The following is a 12,990-nucleotide window of genomic DNA, read 5'->3' as shown; positions in this document are numbered from 1 at the left end:
ACTGAATTGGGTCTTTCAGGACACTCACATGAATAAATATATAATATAGAAAACTGTGCTGTCCATTTGGAAGAGAAGGAAGCATCTGATACCAGTATATGGATGGGTCAACTTAGTGTGTAAGTTCAGGACAAAAGTGGACTCTCTTGCTGCACAAGGTCTTCTCAGAGTCCTCCAGAGACACAAGTAAGATCTCTTCGTCATGGGCATAAATTCCAATGGGACAACTGACCGTGCTCATTGTATAAAAAGAGAGTGGCCCGACATTAAAACATATTATGACTTACAGTGACACTGAATGGCTTTTCTAGTTCATCAGACACAGAGAGAGAGAGAGAGAGAGAGAGAGAGAGAGAGAGAGAGATTATTGTGGATAAACAGATGAGAGCCGAGCCAAAACCATGACGATCACTGTCTTTTGTGTTCATTCCCACCAGAGAAAACTCACCTTGTAAGAACTAAAAACACAGATTTAACTCTTGCTAACACAGTCTACTGATGCTCTTACCATTTGGTTCTAAGTGGTCCACCTGCTGTAGCAGTGAGAGATCCTCTGTTTAGGTCCAACAATGTAGGCTTCTTCTTACCAACAATGAGCTAGTTACTGTCACTGTTGAATGAGAAGATGACCACAAGATACACTGGTCCTGTCACATAACATCCCACCCAGAAGCTCCACAGTTGACAGACATGCAGTTGTCTTCTGAAGCTAAAGAGAACAAAGGCTTGAGTTCTGGGGGGATATCTTATCAGCACCATGCTCACAAAGGCCTCTATGGCAAAACACACAGTTGAGAAACCTAAAGAGGGAGCAGAACTGTCCTGACACACTTACTTCCTCCCACTGTCCCTCTTGAGGAATTTGCTATTCTCACACTCATATCTCTAGATCTAAGACTCTGAGGTCATATGGGAAACACCTCCATCATGGGACGTAGACAGAAGATCTCAGACCTCAAGCTATTGCTGCTGCTCATCACTCAAGACGTTTGTGTCACGAGACCATCGGTCACAGAGAGGAATCACTACACTGCTGAGATCGCATTACTGGGGAAAAATACTTGTTCCTTGACAATGGAGACTTGAAGACTACACCCAGTACCTGGGGATCCTTCGTAACTCTGGACATTTTTCATAACATCCAGAAAAATCACAGAAGAAAAGACCTGGGATCAAACGGCTCAAGGGAAGTGGTCCTATTCCCTATACACTTAGGAGGCAGGCCATGTACAGACTAGCTTGTTGTGAACCTACAATGGCCCTGTCAACAGCATTGGACTGGTCCATATCGAAACAGATGCTGCTTTAACATAATTGTCTCTAGCCAGCAGAAACTGATGCATAACGAGGAATCACTAGGCCTATAGCCTAGACGTTTACCGGTCTTTCCTGGGCAACATCCTAGCCCACTTGGATATACATTTAGACTTACCTAACTTCTTTAAACAAATCTAGGTACCTGTTTAGAATAGCTTTTCTCTACAGGAAAAACTCTCGGACTCCTGCTTCTCAGATCAGTGTGCAGTTTTCTGCCTGGATAGAAAAATGAAGCAATGGCTTCACTGCTATAAAGACTGGTTTAAATGCATAAAGGAAGCTCCCCTTAACAAGGTACTTTAACTCATATATAATTTGTCATATTTCATCCTACTTTCTTTTTCAATACTGGGAAGGAACCCAACTCTTCAAGAATGATAAGCAAGTCATCTTTCATTGAGTTCCAGCACATGGTATTTCATATTTTACTTTTATTTTATATGTAAAAGCATTTTCCTGTATGCATGTTTGTGCCTGATGCCAAACGGGGTAGTAGGGGACCCTGGATCCCTGGGAACTTGAGATTCAAGTGGTTGTGAGCTGCCATGCAGGTGCTGAGAGCTGAACCTGTGTCTTCTGCAGGAGAAGCAAGTGCTCTTAACCACTGAGCTCTCTCTCCAGCCCCATTTTGCTCTACTTTTTAATTGAAGGGGGCTTTTATGACATCACTGTCTGACGTGTCTGGTCAACTCTACATGAGGGCACGGTGGGAAGTCAGCTTTTCCTTAGAAACTGAATCAAGAGAAGTGGCTTGAAAAGGTGGTGAGAGTCAACGCCCATAAGCATGCCTTCCACAGATATGTTCTTCGCAAAGCAGACATAGTGAAAGGAAAGCTGCAGCCCTTCCACACTCCCAGCCTCGTCAGGAGGGGATGGTCTCAGGATGTCTCTGGGATGTGCACAGTCCATCTGGGAAAGGTCACCTTGCTGGTATCAGAACTTCTTTTAATTCTCTGGGCAGACTGTTCCTGTGCGCCAGCCTCCTCTCCTCTCACCCACCACGTCTCCTTCTGACCTTCCTTCCTTTCCCTGTAGTCACAAAGATTTTACATGTTTGGGATTTTTTTCTTAACTAATTTACTTATTCAAATCCCAAAAGTGGTGGGACTTTCTTTGAAATCACTCCCTTCTTTAATTCTCTAATTCTTTCCTTTGTCTCTCCAATTTCTTTTTTTTTTCCATTTCTGCTACCTGGTGGGTTTCTAGGTGTGTTGGTTACTTTTCCCATTGCTGTAACAAACTTCCTGACAAAAGCAACTGAGGGAAGGAAGGGTTTATTTGGGCTCACGGATACACTGTGTAGTCTGTCGTGGCAGAGAAGGCATAATGGCAGGAGCATCAGGACAGGCAGCTGGTCATGTGTGTCTGCAGCTGGGAAGCAGAGAGGACACACACACACACAGAGAGAGAGAGAGAGAGAGAGAGAGAGAGAGAGAGAGAGAGAGAGACAGACAGGGACAGAGAGAGATAGGGACAGAGAGACAAAAACATGCATTCAGACACACAGAGAAACAGAAAGAGGGGGAATGATGGTGCTCATCCCTCCCTCCTTTTTATTCACTCCAGGACTGGAGGTAGTATAATGGGGCTGCAAGCATTCAGGGTAAAGTTTTCCCTTTGGAAACACCTCACAGCTATGTTTCCATGGTGATCCTGAATCCTGTCAAGTTACAATTAAGGTTAACCACAGTAGTCTATTGTCCAGTAAGACCTGACATGTTTGTACATATGTTATGTATTTTATATGCAGGTGTGTGTGTATGTATGTGTACGTGTGCGTGTGCATATGCATATGCATGTGTGTATGTTTGCTTTGTCAACTTAAGGAGCAAAGAAGTTGTATATTTCCTTCTGTTCTGATATGAATTGTTTTTATTGTTATTTGGATATAGTTTGAAATTGATTTTTTGTGTACAAAAGGGCATATTCTTATACACTGGACACCAGGAAGGCTTTACAGGTATTGCCTCGTAATATCTTCATGCCTTTGAATGAGACAGAAATGCAAATAGTTCAAAATTCTTTGATTAACTTTTTATAGTTTGCTTTCAACTACTGTATTTGAAATGGTCATATTATGGAAAGCCTTTTTTACTTGTGAGAGAGTCATATTACATTTTGGTAAAACTCAGAAGAGCAGCGCACATCATATAGAATGTGTGTGGAGATGATAGGGGTCATGAAAGATTAGAAATCAAAATTGAAGTTTTATTACCAGGCTTATGCCTAGAGTCAGAGTCTGGGAAACACACACACACACACACACACACACAGGAAAACAGGAAGGGGGTATGATGTACACCCATTAAAGGGAAGAAGCCAAAGGAAGACATGAGACCGTTTGCCTTAGGACCATCTGCCTTGGGATCAGAAGAACCACAGCAGGAGGGAAGTTGATATTGGCTGGGATGATGGAAGTGTCCCCATTCTGCCTATGCCCTGCATTTTTGGACTCTTCCACATATGGTGACTTGAGTTCACACACACCAGCGGTACCAACAGCAGCATCCAGAAAGGATTGGTAGAGTAGGTCACCACTGAAGAGAGTGCAAAGAGTTCTGGGGTTATCATGGTACCCCACTGCTGTGCCTATGAGGAAACTGACAGGCCAAAGACAGGAAGGGCAGCAACCACAAGATGAAACCAGGGTGAAAGCAGAGGATGCATCCACCTGAGGACTGCAGGAACACCCTGAGCATCTTGACTCCTTCTTTCTAATGCTTTTGTGATACATTTGAATAAAATACAAAGTGCTATAGATTTTAAATATACAGCTTGAGATAAGCATATACCTGTGAAACCAGATCCACACACTGGGCCAAGAACATATTCATAGTCTCCAAAAGCTTCCTCCCACCTGCTGCATTTTCAGAAATAAGAAAGCTTACGTAACGGCTGGGGGTGTAGCTTAGTGGTAAGATGATTGCCTAGCAGTCTCAAAGACCTCGGTTCAATTCCAAGTACCACAAAAGCAAGCAAGCAGTCAGACAGGAAGGAATAAAGAAAGGAAGGAAGGAAGGAAGGAAGGAAGGAAGGAAGGAAGGAAGGAAGGAAAAGATTGTGGGAGAATGAGGAAGGGAAGAAAGAGGGGAGGGGGAAGTAAAGTAGCTCACATAAGATTTACTCTTTTAGCAAAACACCATGTGTCTAACAGCACTGTTGACTACAGAGACCTTGCTACACAGTAGACCTCTAGGACTTACTCATTTTGCATGACTGAAACATTGAATCCTTTAACTACTACCTTCAACTTCTCCCTGCATGAACCCAAACGACAGTACACCAAGTGAACTAAGCCAGATACCAAATAAGGACACCACAAAATCACCACTGTGCTCCACAAAGAATAGTGATGACTGCCGCCATTCCTTTCTTGCTCTCAGCTGCAGACAGGAGAAAAGCCAGGCCGATCTCTTGGCTGGGTCTACACAGAGAGTTCAGACGGATTTTGTACCCTGTTCAATTAGCCAGTCTACACCTCCTCCCCTCTGATCTTCTTGTGACTAGTTGTAAAAAGCCTGTTCCGCTGCAGCAGGACAAACATTCAGGCAGGCAAACAGCCAGTGCACATAGGTTCACTAATGCTCTTCCATCCCACAGCCTAATAGCAGAGTGTATGGAAAGCTGATTCCGCTGCACACACATTTTTAGATCATTGTAGAATGGGACTTTCATTTCATGGAACATGCCCCTGGTGCTCCAAGTAAGCATTCGCCATTCTTTCTCAGCCCTACAGTCCCCCTCATTGTGCTTTCTCAGCTGTATCCCATAAAACGTTTTAATGACCTTCTCACTTACCTATTACAAAAGGTATTATGAGGACTTTACAAGTGCATTTTACATACTGCTACTTTTCATCTGAAATTAGTTAACAGTATCCATTGCACTCAAAAGACTAAGTTTCTTGCTTCCCTGTTATATAAACTTAACTTTCTGAAATGCATACATGTGCAAGTGCATGTCCCATGAACAAATCATTCATATGGATGTGTCTAGTTAGGGAACTGAAAAGCATCGGAACTTCAGACCCAAGTTTCACTAAACATCATGGTATAACAACTGCTTTCAAGATTTGATGTCTCAGGGGTAGAGAGATGGTACCATGGTTAAACACCCTGCCCTTACAGAAGATCTGGACTCAGTTCCCAGCACCCACATGTGGGCCAACAGCTGTCTCTAACTCTAGTTTCAGAGAATCAGACATCCTCTGTGAATGGGTACTCCATGCATGTGGTGCACAGATATATATGCAGGCAAAACACCTATACACATAAAATATAAATAATAGTTGTAAACGCTGTTCAAGTATGTTTAATACTTTAAAAATATTAATTTTTTTGAAACAGAGTTTCTCTGTGTAGTCCTGGCTGTCCTGGAACTCACTCTATAGACCAGGCTGACCTCGAACTCAGAAATCCACCTGCCTCTGCCTCCCAAGTGCTGGGATTAAAGGCATGCGCCACCACCGCCCAGCACATATTAAATGTTTTTAAAAGTGACTTTTGAGTTTTTAAAAGCAGCTCTTTTGTTTTACAATGGTTTTATGTTCTGGATCAAAGAAACTCTCAAACTGTGATTAAGAAACATGTCTCTACAATTACACTAATCTGTAGGTTTAAATGTCTGGAGAGTCCATCCAGTTATAATTATTAATATACTTTTCCTCCACATTTTGACATTAAAAAAAATCACTTTAGACAATTCATTGCTGTGCGCATCTGGGCTGAATAAACACAGTAAATACCATGGAGAGGAGTTAGTTACAGGCAGACTCAACATGTATCCTGGCTTTAATCACAGACTGCAGATCCTACATCCCACAGTACAAAGTTGCCCTTTATGGGATACCCTTGGGTTCTATTTTGCGTTGGTTTTGGCCACTAGTGATTGGAATCAAATGAAGATCTGTATGTTCCTAGCTAGGAGGACATCTCAGCTGGTGAATCTTGTGACCCTTGCAGGCTCCAGTCTCTTCTTGTCCTGGACATCTCTGTGGTCCTTGTCGTCTCTGTGGTTTCCCCGACATACTCTCTTTAAACAGTTTAAATATTCTCTTTATCACACCCTTACCAGATTGAATGATCTGAGTGTGAGTGTCTCATCTCTTTCTGACTCAACTCTGTCTCTTTCATAATACAAAATTATGAATGACAATATAAAACTATGCACAATGGTTATAAACTTGGTAGGCTGGGGTTAAGCTCATATAAAAAAAAAAAACTATGCTATTCCATCAAGGGCTCCCTCACGGGACAGTCACTAACAGCCACACACACACACACACTCACACACACACATACACACACAGCTAAACCCAGAGAACATCACTCCAAATATTTATTTTACTGTCAAATTAAAAGGTAGTGATAGAAACCACCCACAACCCACTAACATTCCTTTAAAATTCTCAAAGTCTACAAAACACCAGAAAATACATGCAAAATTAAACATAAATAAAGTTTTCCTAAGTGAAGTGCTTATTTTTAGTCCTACCTAGGACTAAAAATAAAAAAAAAAATTAAATGACTAAGTTATCAAATAAGAGGACATACCCTTCCTCCTCTCTTTTCCATGAGTGCTCCCTCCCTTTTTCCCCTTTCTCCATCTGCCCTTTCTTCCCTGTCCTCCACCCCTCTCTCCGCCGTGTGTGTGTGTGTGTGTGTGTGTGTGTGTGTGCTCACCTCTGTATGAGGGAGAGGCTGGGTAGGGTTTAGACTCTAAGAAAACGTAAGCACTGGCAGTTGTACTAATAGAAATTACATAAAGCACCTGGACTTGAAGGGATTTTCCAATCTCTTCCTCTATAAATGAGAACAGAGTTATTAGCTTGCCTGCGGTCTAGGATAGAAGCTGGGATCCAGAGAAGGGTTATTTATTATCCAGCAAGGAGACGCATATCTAAAAACATCAATCTCATAACTGCTTGAGCCTAAGACTTTATAGGGAACAGTATAATAAACATAGGAGAGGAACACGGCAGTGCTGTTTTATGGGAACAGTGTGTGATAGACCAGGACGTGTTCACTGATACCCGTGGTGTTCCGCAAGCTGTGAGCATTTATGTTTGCTGCCTAAGAGCGCTGGCCAGGGAAGGAGGCAAGGCCACAGCATCATAGGGTACAGAGAGTCCAGCACTTTCCTGCCAGTTGACTAAGTCACCATAAAAGGAAGCTGCAAAGAAGGTGCACTATGGATCCAGGGAATATTCCTCACAAAAGACAATGTGTTTATGAGTTCTCGTTTAACGAAATTCTCCCAGCTCTATTATGACCTGAACCGCTGAGTGATGTGAGCCATAGAGTTCTCCGGGATGATGTTTTTTCCAAAGAAAGGAATGTATTCAGTCACAGCATCACCAAAATCCCACCCTTGACTCCAAAACTAGCTACCATGCCTGTTCCTCTCTTCTTCCACATCCTCTCCCTTCTCCACACGGACCTCCATCAATCTGCGCTTTTCAGTCACCTAGGACAACACCCACTAGCCCCTCCATAGGTAGAGGGTGTGACGACAGGCTGCTGAGCCTTGACAGATCTCCACATTAATGAGATGCCTAAAGGCCAGAGGGGCCTAGCCAATTAAACTATATCAGGGTATAGTTTTCATCCATTTTTCACCATGAAAATAAATATCTTGAGACCATAGACTGTTTTTCTTCTTCAGAGTCCGCCATGGGGAACAGTGGAGCAGGCCTCAACTCACAGAGCTACTGCCTAATCTCTCACAGACAACTTCTCTACGTTCTCAGCTACAGGGACCACCAGCCACCGGACACAAGCAAGCAATCTGTGACCAGTCGCTGTGACCAAGACTCTCATCCCCGAGGTCCACTGACATTCTGAGGTACACAGAGCTCATCCCTCCCCCTCTCCTCTCCAGCTGTGGGCCAATCTAGCCCATAGCCCCCACTTCATTCTCAGCCCTTCCGTGGCCCTCCAGCAGTGTCTGGGCCGGGACCCCAAGAACCAGCCAGTTCCTAGCTGCCTTTTGTCCCGGGGAACCCCAAGCCAAGAGCTCTGGCTCCCCGAGGGACCTCAGACTGTGCTCCCCCAGCCCTTGGCAGAGTTCCATGGCTTCACATAGCCTGATGTCTGCCCAGCACCAGCGTGGAGTGAACACCACCAAATTTCCAGGCCTCTGTCGCCACAAGAGGTCCTAGCCACATGGTGAGACAGAGGTGGGACCCACACATCAACCCAACAACCCTCATGCACACTACAACCCAACAATGCAGAAGACATCACATTTAAAGACAGGACTCATCTACCTTGGGTGCTTGCCAAGGCCCGAGGAGCCCGCTGTAGTGGCCGTGGGTGGCTGGGCCCTTACCTTACCACACTGCTTACATTTTCCCTCCTGCCGCCTCCTGTGGACCCAGTGATGACGCACAAAGTTCTGCGGGAAAACAGAGTGAAATGAATACGTTTTAATTTCCAGTCCTCAGCAGTCACCGTTTTTTGGGTGTTTCGGAGTTGTGGGTTTCTATAAACTATAATCCAAGCTCACAGAAGCACAAAAGCAAATGTGTGTAGGTGTGGCTTGTTCAGCAATAAACATGAATACACGCAGAATAAAAGAGGTTCGTTCTACACTCACAGTGGTTCCGCCCCTCCATCCTTGTCTTCCCAGTGCCCAGGGCGCAGCAGCCTGCACTCACTGCACTGTTTCATATTAAAGCCCATGCAGATGTGTGAATGGGCTAAAGGATCTTCAGCTGGGAGGGGACTCTGGCTCATAGAAGAAAAACTCAAAGTGTGGAGAAAAATCTGAAGAACTGATGGGAACAACCTCCAGTACAAAGGCACATGCTATACTTCATTTGGCAGGCACACCACACTACACTAAGCCTTCTAGCTACAAGGAACTAAAAAGATGAAATTCTCAGCATCCTCTCCTGATGTGGGACATTGATTTGAGAATCACTAGATTAGAAACATCAAAGAGAAGAGATATGGAGGGCAAGAAGATTGGTGTATGGGTGACAGCTGTTTATACACCATCCTGGGACACCTTGAACTAGACTAGCTTTCAAGGTTGATTCTTGTCATAAACTGCAGGAAAGTCTTTTTCATCCCAAGTAGATAACCATCTATAACCATGGATAACCATCACTGGGGTAGAATCAAGCAATCCCATCACCTCTAGCTGTCAGAGGGTCCTACAGGGGGAACGCGCACCCACAGCAGTGAAGATGAAGAGAGGCCTTGGAGCGCCTCATCTCTCTTACAGTAATAACAGGAAGTGCTTCCTTCTCTTTGGCCCTTGCCCTTCCTTCCAAGATAATAGCATGACTCACAGAATTTAGCCACAGACCACATTCTGCCTTTAACAGGACCCTTAATGTAATGTTGCCAACAGATTTTCAATTGCATAGTTTAGGCATTGTTCTAAGTATGGACAAAGAAAGCAGATCAGTCCAGAATCACACCATTTTGAATGTATCTAATAGGAAGCCAAGCAGGGCTGGGTCTGGTTAATACTTGGATGGGAGAAAATAGTCCAGTATGGGAGGAGAGAGGGAAGGAGGGAGGGAGGGAGGGAGGGAGTAAGGGAGGGAGGAAAGGAGGGAGAAAGGGAGGGAAGGAGGGAGGGAGGGAGGGAGAAAGGGAGGGAGGAAGGGAGGGAGAAAGGGAGGGAGGGAGGGAGGGAGGGAGAAAGGGAGGGAAGGAGGGAGGGATGGAGGGAAGAAGGGAGGGAGAAAGGGAGGGAAGGAGGGAGGGATGGAAGAAGGGAGGGAGGGAGGGAGGGAGGGAGGGAGAAAGGGAGGGAGGGAGGGAGGGAGGGAGGGAGGGAGGGAGGAAGGGAGGGAGGGAGGGAGAAAGGGAGGGAGGGAGGGAGGGAGGGAGGGAGGGAGGGAGAGAGGGAGGGAGAGAGGGAGGAAGGGAGAAAGGGAGGGAGGGAGGGAGGGAGGGAGAAAGGGAGGGAGGGAGGGAGGGAGGGAGGTTGTTTGGTTGTTTGGTTGGTTGTGCATGAAATTACAGGTGACAAAAAACTGCCAACAAATATTAGCATTTTAAATACTGAAATGTCACTGCTATTTCTCTTAATAATGTCAGATCAATTTAAAGTAAAACAGAATAAGGCCCCTGGAGGGATAACGGCCTTTTGATGCTAGTAAGCTGTAGAAACAGAATGGCCGCAGGAATCAGTGTCATCTCCATCTTGCTTCGCCCACTGCTGACATTCAGGAAAACAAAGACACGATTTTATATTGTCCTCAGAAAGAAACTAATAAGAACAGCTAACCCTTACTAAGTAGTCCTTCATACTTTTAATAATATTTTAGGTGTCGTAACTGTTTTCATCTTCATGAGAATGGTAAGAGATACAGACACTTCTCCATAGGGATGTACCAGGAAAGTCCCAGAGCTCTCAGAATACTGAAATGTCTCAAGGAGTATCAGCAAGCTGTAGCTTAGTGTCCTCACATCTCCCTGCCTCCTCTCCTGCTGTCATAGCAACCGCTGCCACACCTCCTTCAGCCCTAGAGACCATGTCTACCTCCTCATTAGTAAGCAACTAGAATGGAATTGTCTCAGCTGCCTAGTACTGGGATTCTCTTACAGTGAACGCTCAGGCTCATCGGGTTATCTGAGCAATGCTGTTTGTTCTCCCTGAAGAACTTCAAAAGACTGTGCTGGGCACAGGTAAAGGCAGATGACTGTGTAAGCTTCAACACCTACATGGACCATGGCTGGCTGTGACTTTCAAGACAGCAACTGCAACAATGTGTCAATTTTCTGGTGTTTATCTGATTGCTCAGAGAAAAACCCATACTGACCTGGAATAAAGGCCATCCTGCTCGTGTGCCAGGTGATTCTGAGGCTGAGGCCTCCTCTAGATATCAGTACCTGCTTATGAATAAGGACTGGGGAGGATAGGAGTCTCTACCCACTTCAGTACATCCCCTAACTCGCACTACGCAGGGTACCTCCTCTGAAGATCTGATTTTACTTAATAAAATATAAGACCTCCACATAGAGAGGTCAGTTAAAATGTAAGAATAGAAGGAGAATCCCCACTCTTAGTGGCTGGGAGCAGGCTCTCCTCCCTCGGTACCTTGGCCTCTCTTCTTTGAAAGATTAGATTCACGACTTCCTCAGGAAACTCCAATAAACATCTGCAGTGACAGCAGTGGAAATGTTGACTATGACAAGATGTCAAATAATAATTAAAAGGCATAAAAATATTTAACATAATAGCTGTTGATTTAGCAAGAACTGAAGGAAAATGAACACTATTGTTGATGGGAAGACAAATCCTGTACTTGGTAAGATTACGAATCACTCAGTGATTGTCAAGAAGAGAAATGTCGGGAGAACTGGATGCAATTATCTATGAGAAATCACAACTGACTCATGGGATCAGTTAGCAAGTGACAGCACCATTCAAAAGATTAAACCAATAATTTCCACAAATCAACAGTGACTTAGAAATGAGGTGGCCGGCTTTATCATTTGTACCACGACACAGACCATACAGCAAGCAGACTTATGGATGCCAAAGTTCAGTCCATTTATGAAATTAAAAACTTTATAGGAAATGCTTTGTGACTTCATATAATTCTACCTTTAGATATCACTAAGATGTCAGTTCCTGAGATCAGATAGGGAACAGAAAGGGAAGGCACACATAAACAACCGATAAGGATTGCAGCTATAGGAGAAGCTGAGGAAGTTGCGGCCAGCTTTAGCTGTGTGATTTGAGATACCACACATCCTTTTGCTTAGAGTTCTTCTTAAGCCTAATACAAATTTATGCTGTTTTTTAAACATCACTGAAACTAAGTAAATAGTCAATAAATGCTTACCGAATCAAATAGGACCCTAAATCTCATTTATTTGACAATTAAACCATGTGATTACCACTTGGGAGAAAGAAGACCCTCAACTATCTTCATCAATAAGGAAAAAGAGAAGCCATTATCGTCAAACCACTCTTGGTCTCTAACCCTTTTTCCCACGGACTTCCAATTTTCACGCCATTTTCTTCTGACTGTTATTCATTTCTCCTGAATTATTGGATTGAAATCGGATTCTTCACACTTTTTTTTCTTTAGATGACTATGCAGAGCTCCTGAATTGTTGGGCTGAAATTAGATTTTCACACTGTGAAAACCACAACTCCTCTATCTTCCATCAGTGAATTGGTATTTGATTTGAGAGCCTTACATTGCACATGTAAGAGTTGATATATTGTTGTTGAGAAGGCCAACCAAGGCTTCTAAAACAATATCTGTTTACTGTCTATCATAGTTTCTGAATTATTTATATACCACTTCGAGTACTGGGCAAGGAAGAAGCTATTACTTATGGGTGTTAAAATATCATTGATAACAGTGTTTCAAGGCTCACACTCAGTGTTAGGAGCAGAAATACATTACATAATTTTTCAGTTACTTGCAAACAATCAATTCAATTCAAAATATTATTCACTGAGTGCCTGAAAAAAATGTCTTAGGAATCATAATCCAATCCATACAGATTATGACTAAGAAAACTGAATTCCCAAAGGCAGAACCTAGGAGTCCAACAAATACCCATTAAAAAGCTGCCTTACAAAGGCAGGGTTCAGTGACTAGCAATCTTAAGCCTCCAGACTCTGATCAATTAGTAGGGGAAAAGTAAAGTGGATTTGAGCCCAGGGCAAACCAATTCTAACAAGAATATTCCT

General features: G+C 43.7%; 1 protein-coding gene across 4 annotated transcripts in view; it reads right to left on the bottom strand.

Moving 5' to 3' along the window:
* Dgki (diacylglycerol kinase iota) overlaps positions 1 to 12,990 on the bottom strand; it is a 423,756-nt gene that overhangs the window by 216,531 nt on the left and 194,235 nt on the right. For all 4 annotated transcript variants that reach the window (XM_034519548.2, XM_034519550.2, XM_076913542.1 and 1 more), the window contains exon 6: positions 8,647 to 8,712. In XM_034519548.2, the coding sequence (XP_034375439.1) occupies positions 8,647 to 8,712 (66 nt within the window). The remainder of the gene's footprint in view (positions 1 to 8,646; positions 8,713 to 12,990) is intronic.

Source organism: Arvicanthis niloticus, chromosome 15 (genome assembly GCF_011762505.2).
Source record: "Arvicanthis niloticus isolate mArvNil1 chromosome 15, mArvNil1.pat.X, whole genome shotgun sequence".
Taxonomy (NCBI): Eukaryota; Metazoa; Chordata; class Mammalia; order Rodentia; family Muridae; genus Arvicanthis; species Arvicanthis niloticus.
The sequence above is the reverse complement of the archived record's forward strand: the minus strand, read 5'-3'. Positions and strand labels throughout refer to the sequence as shown.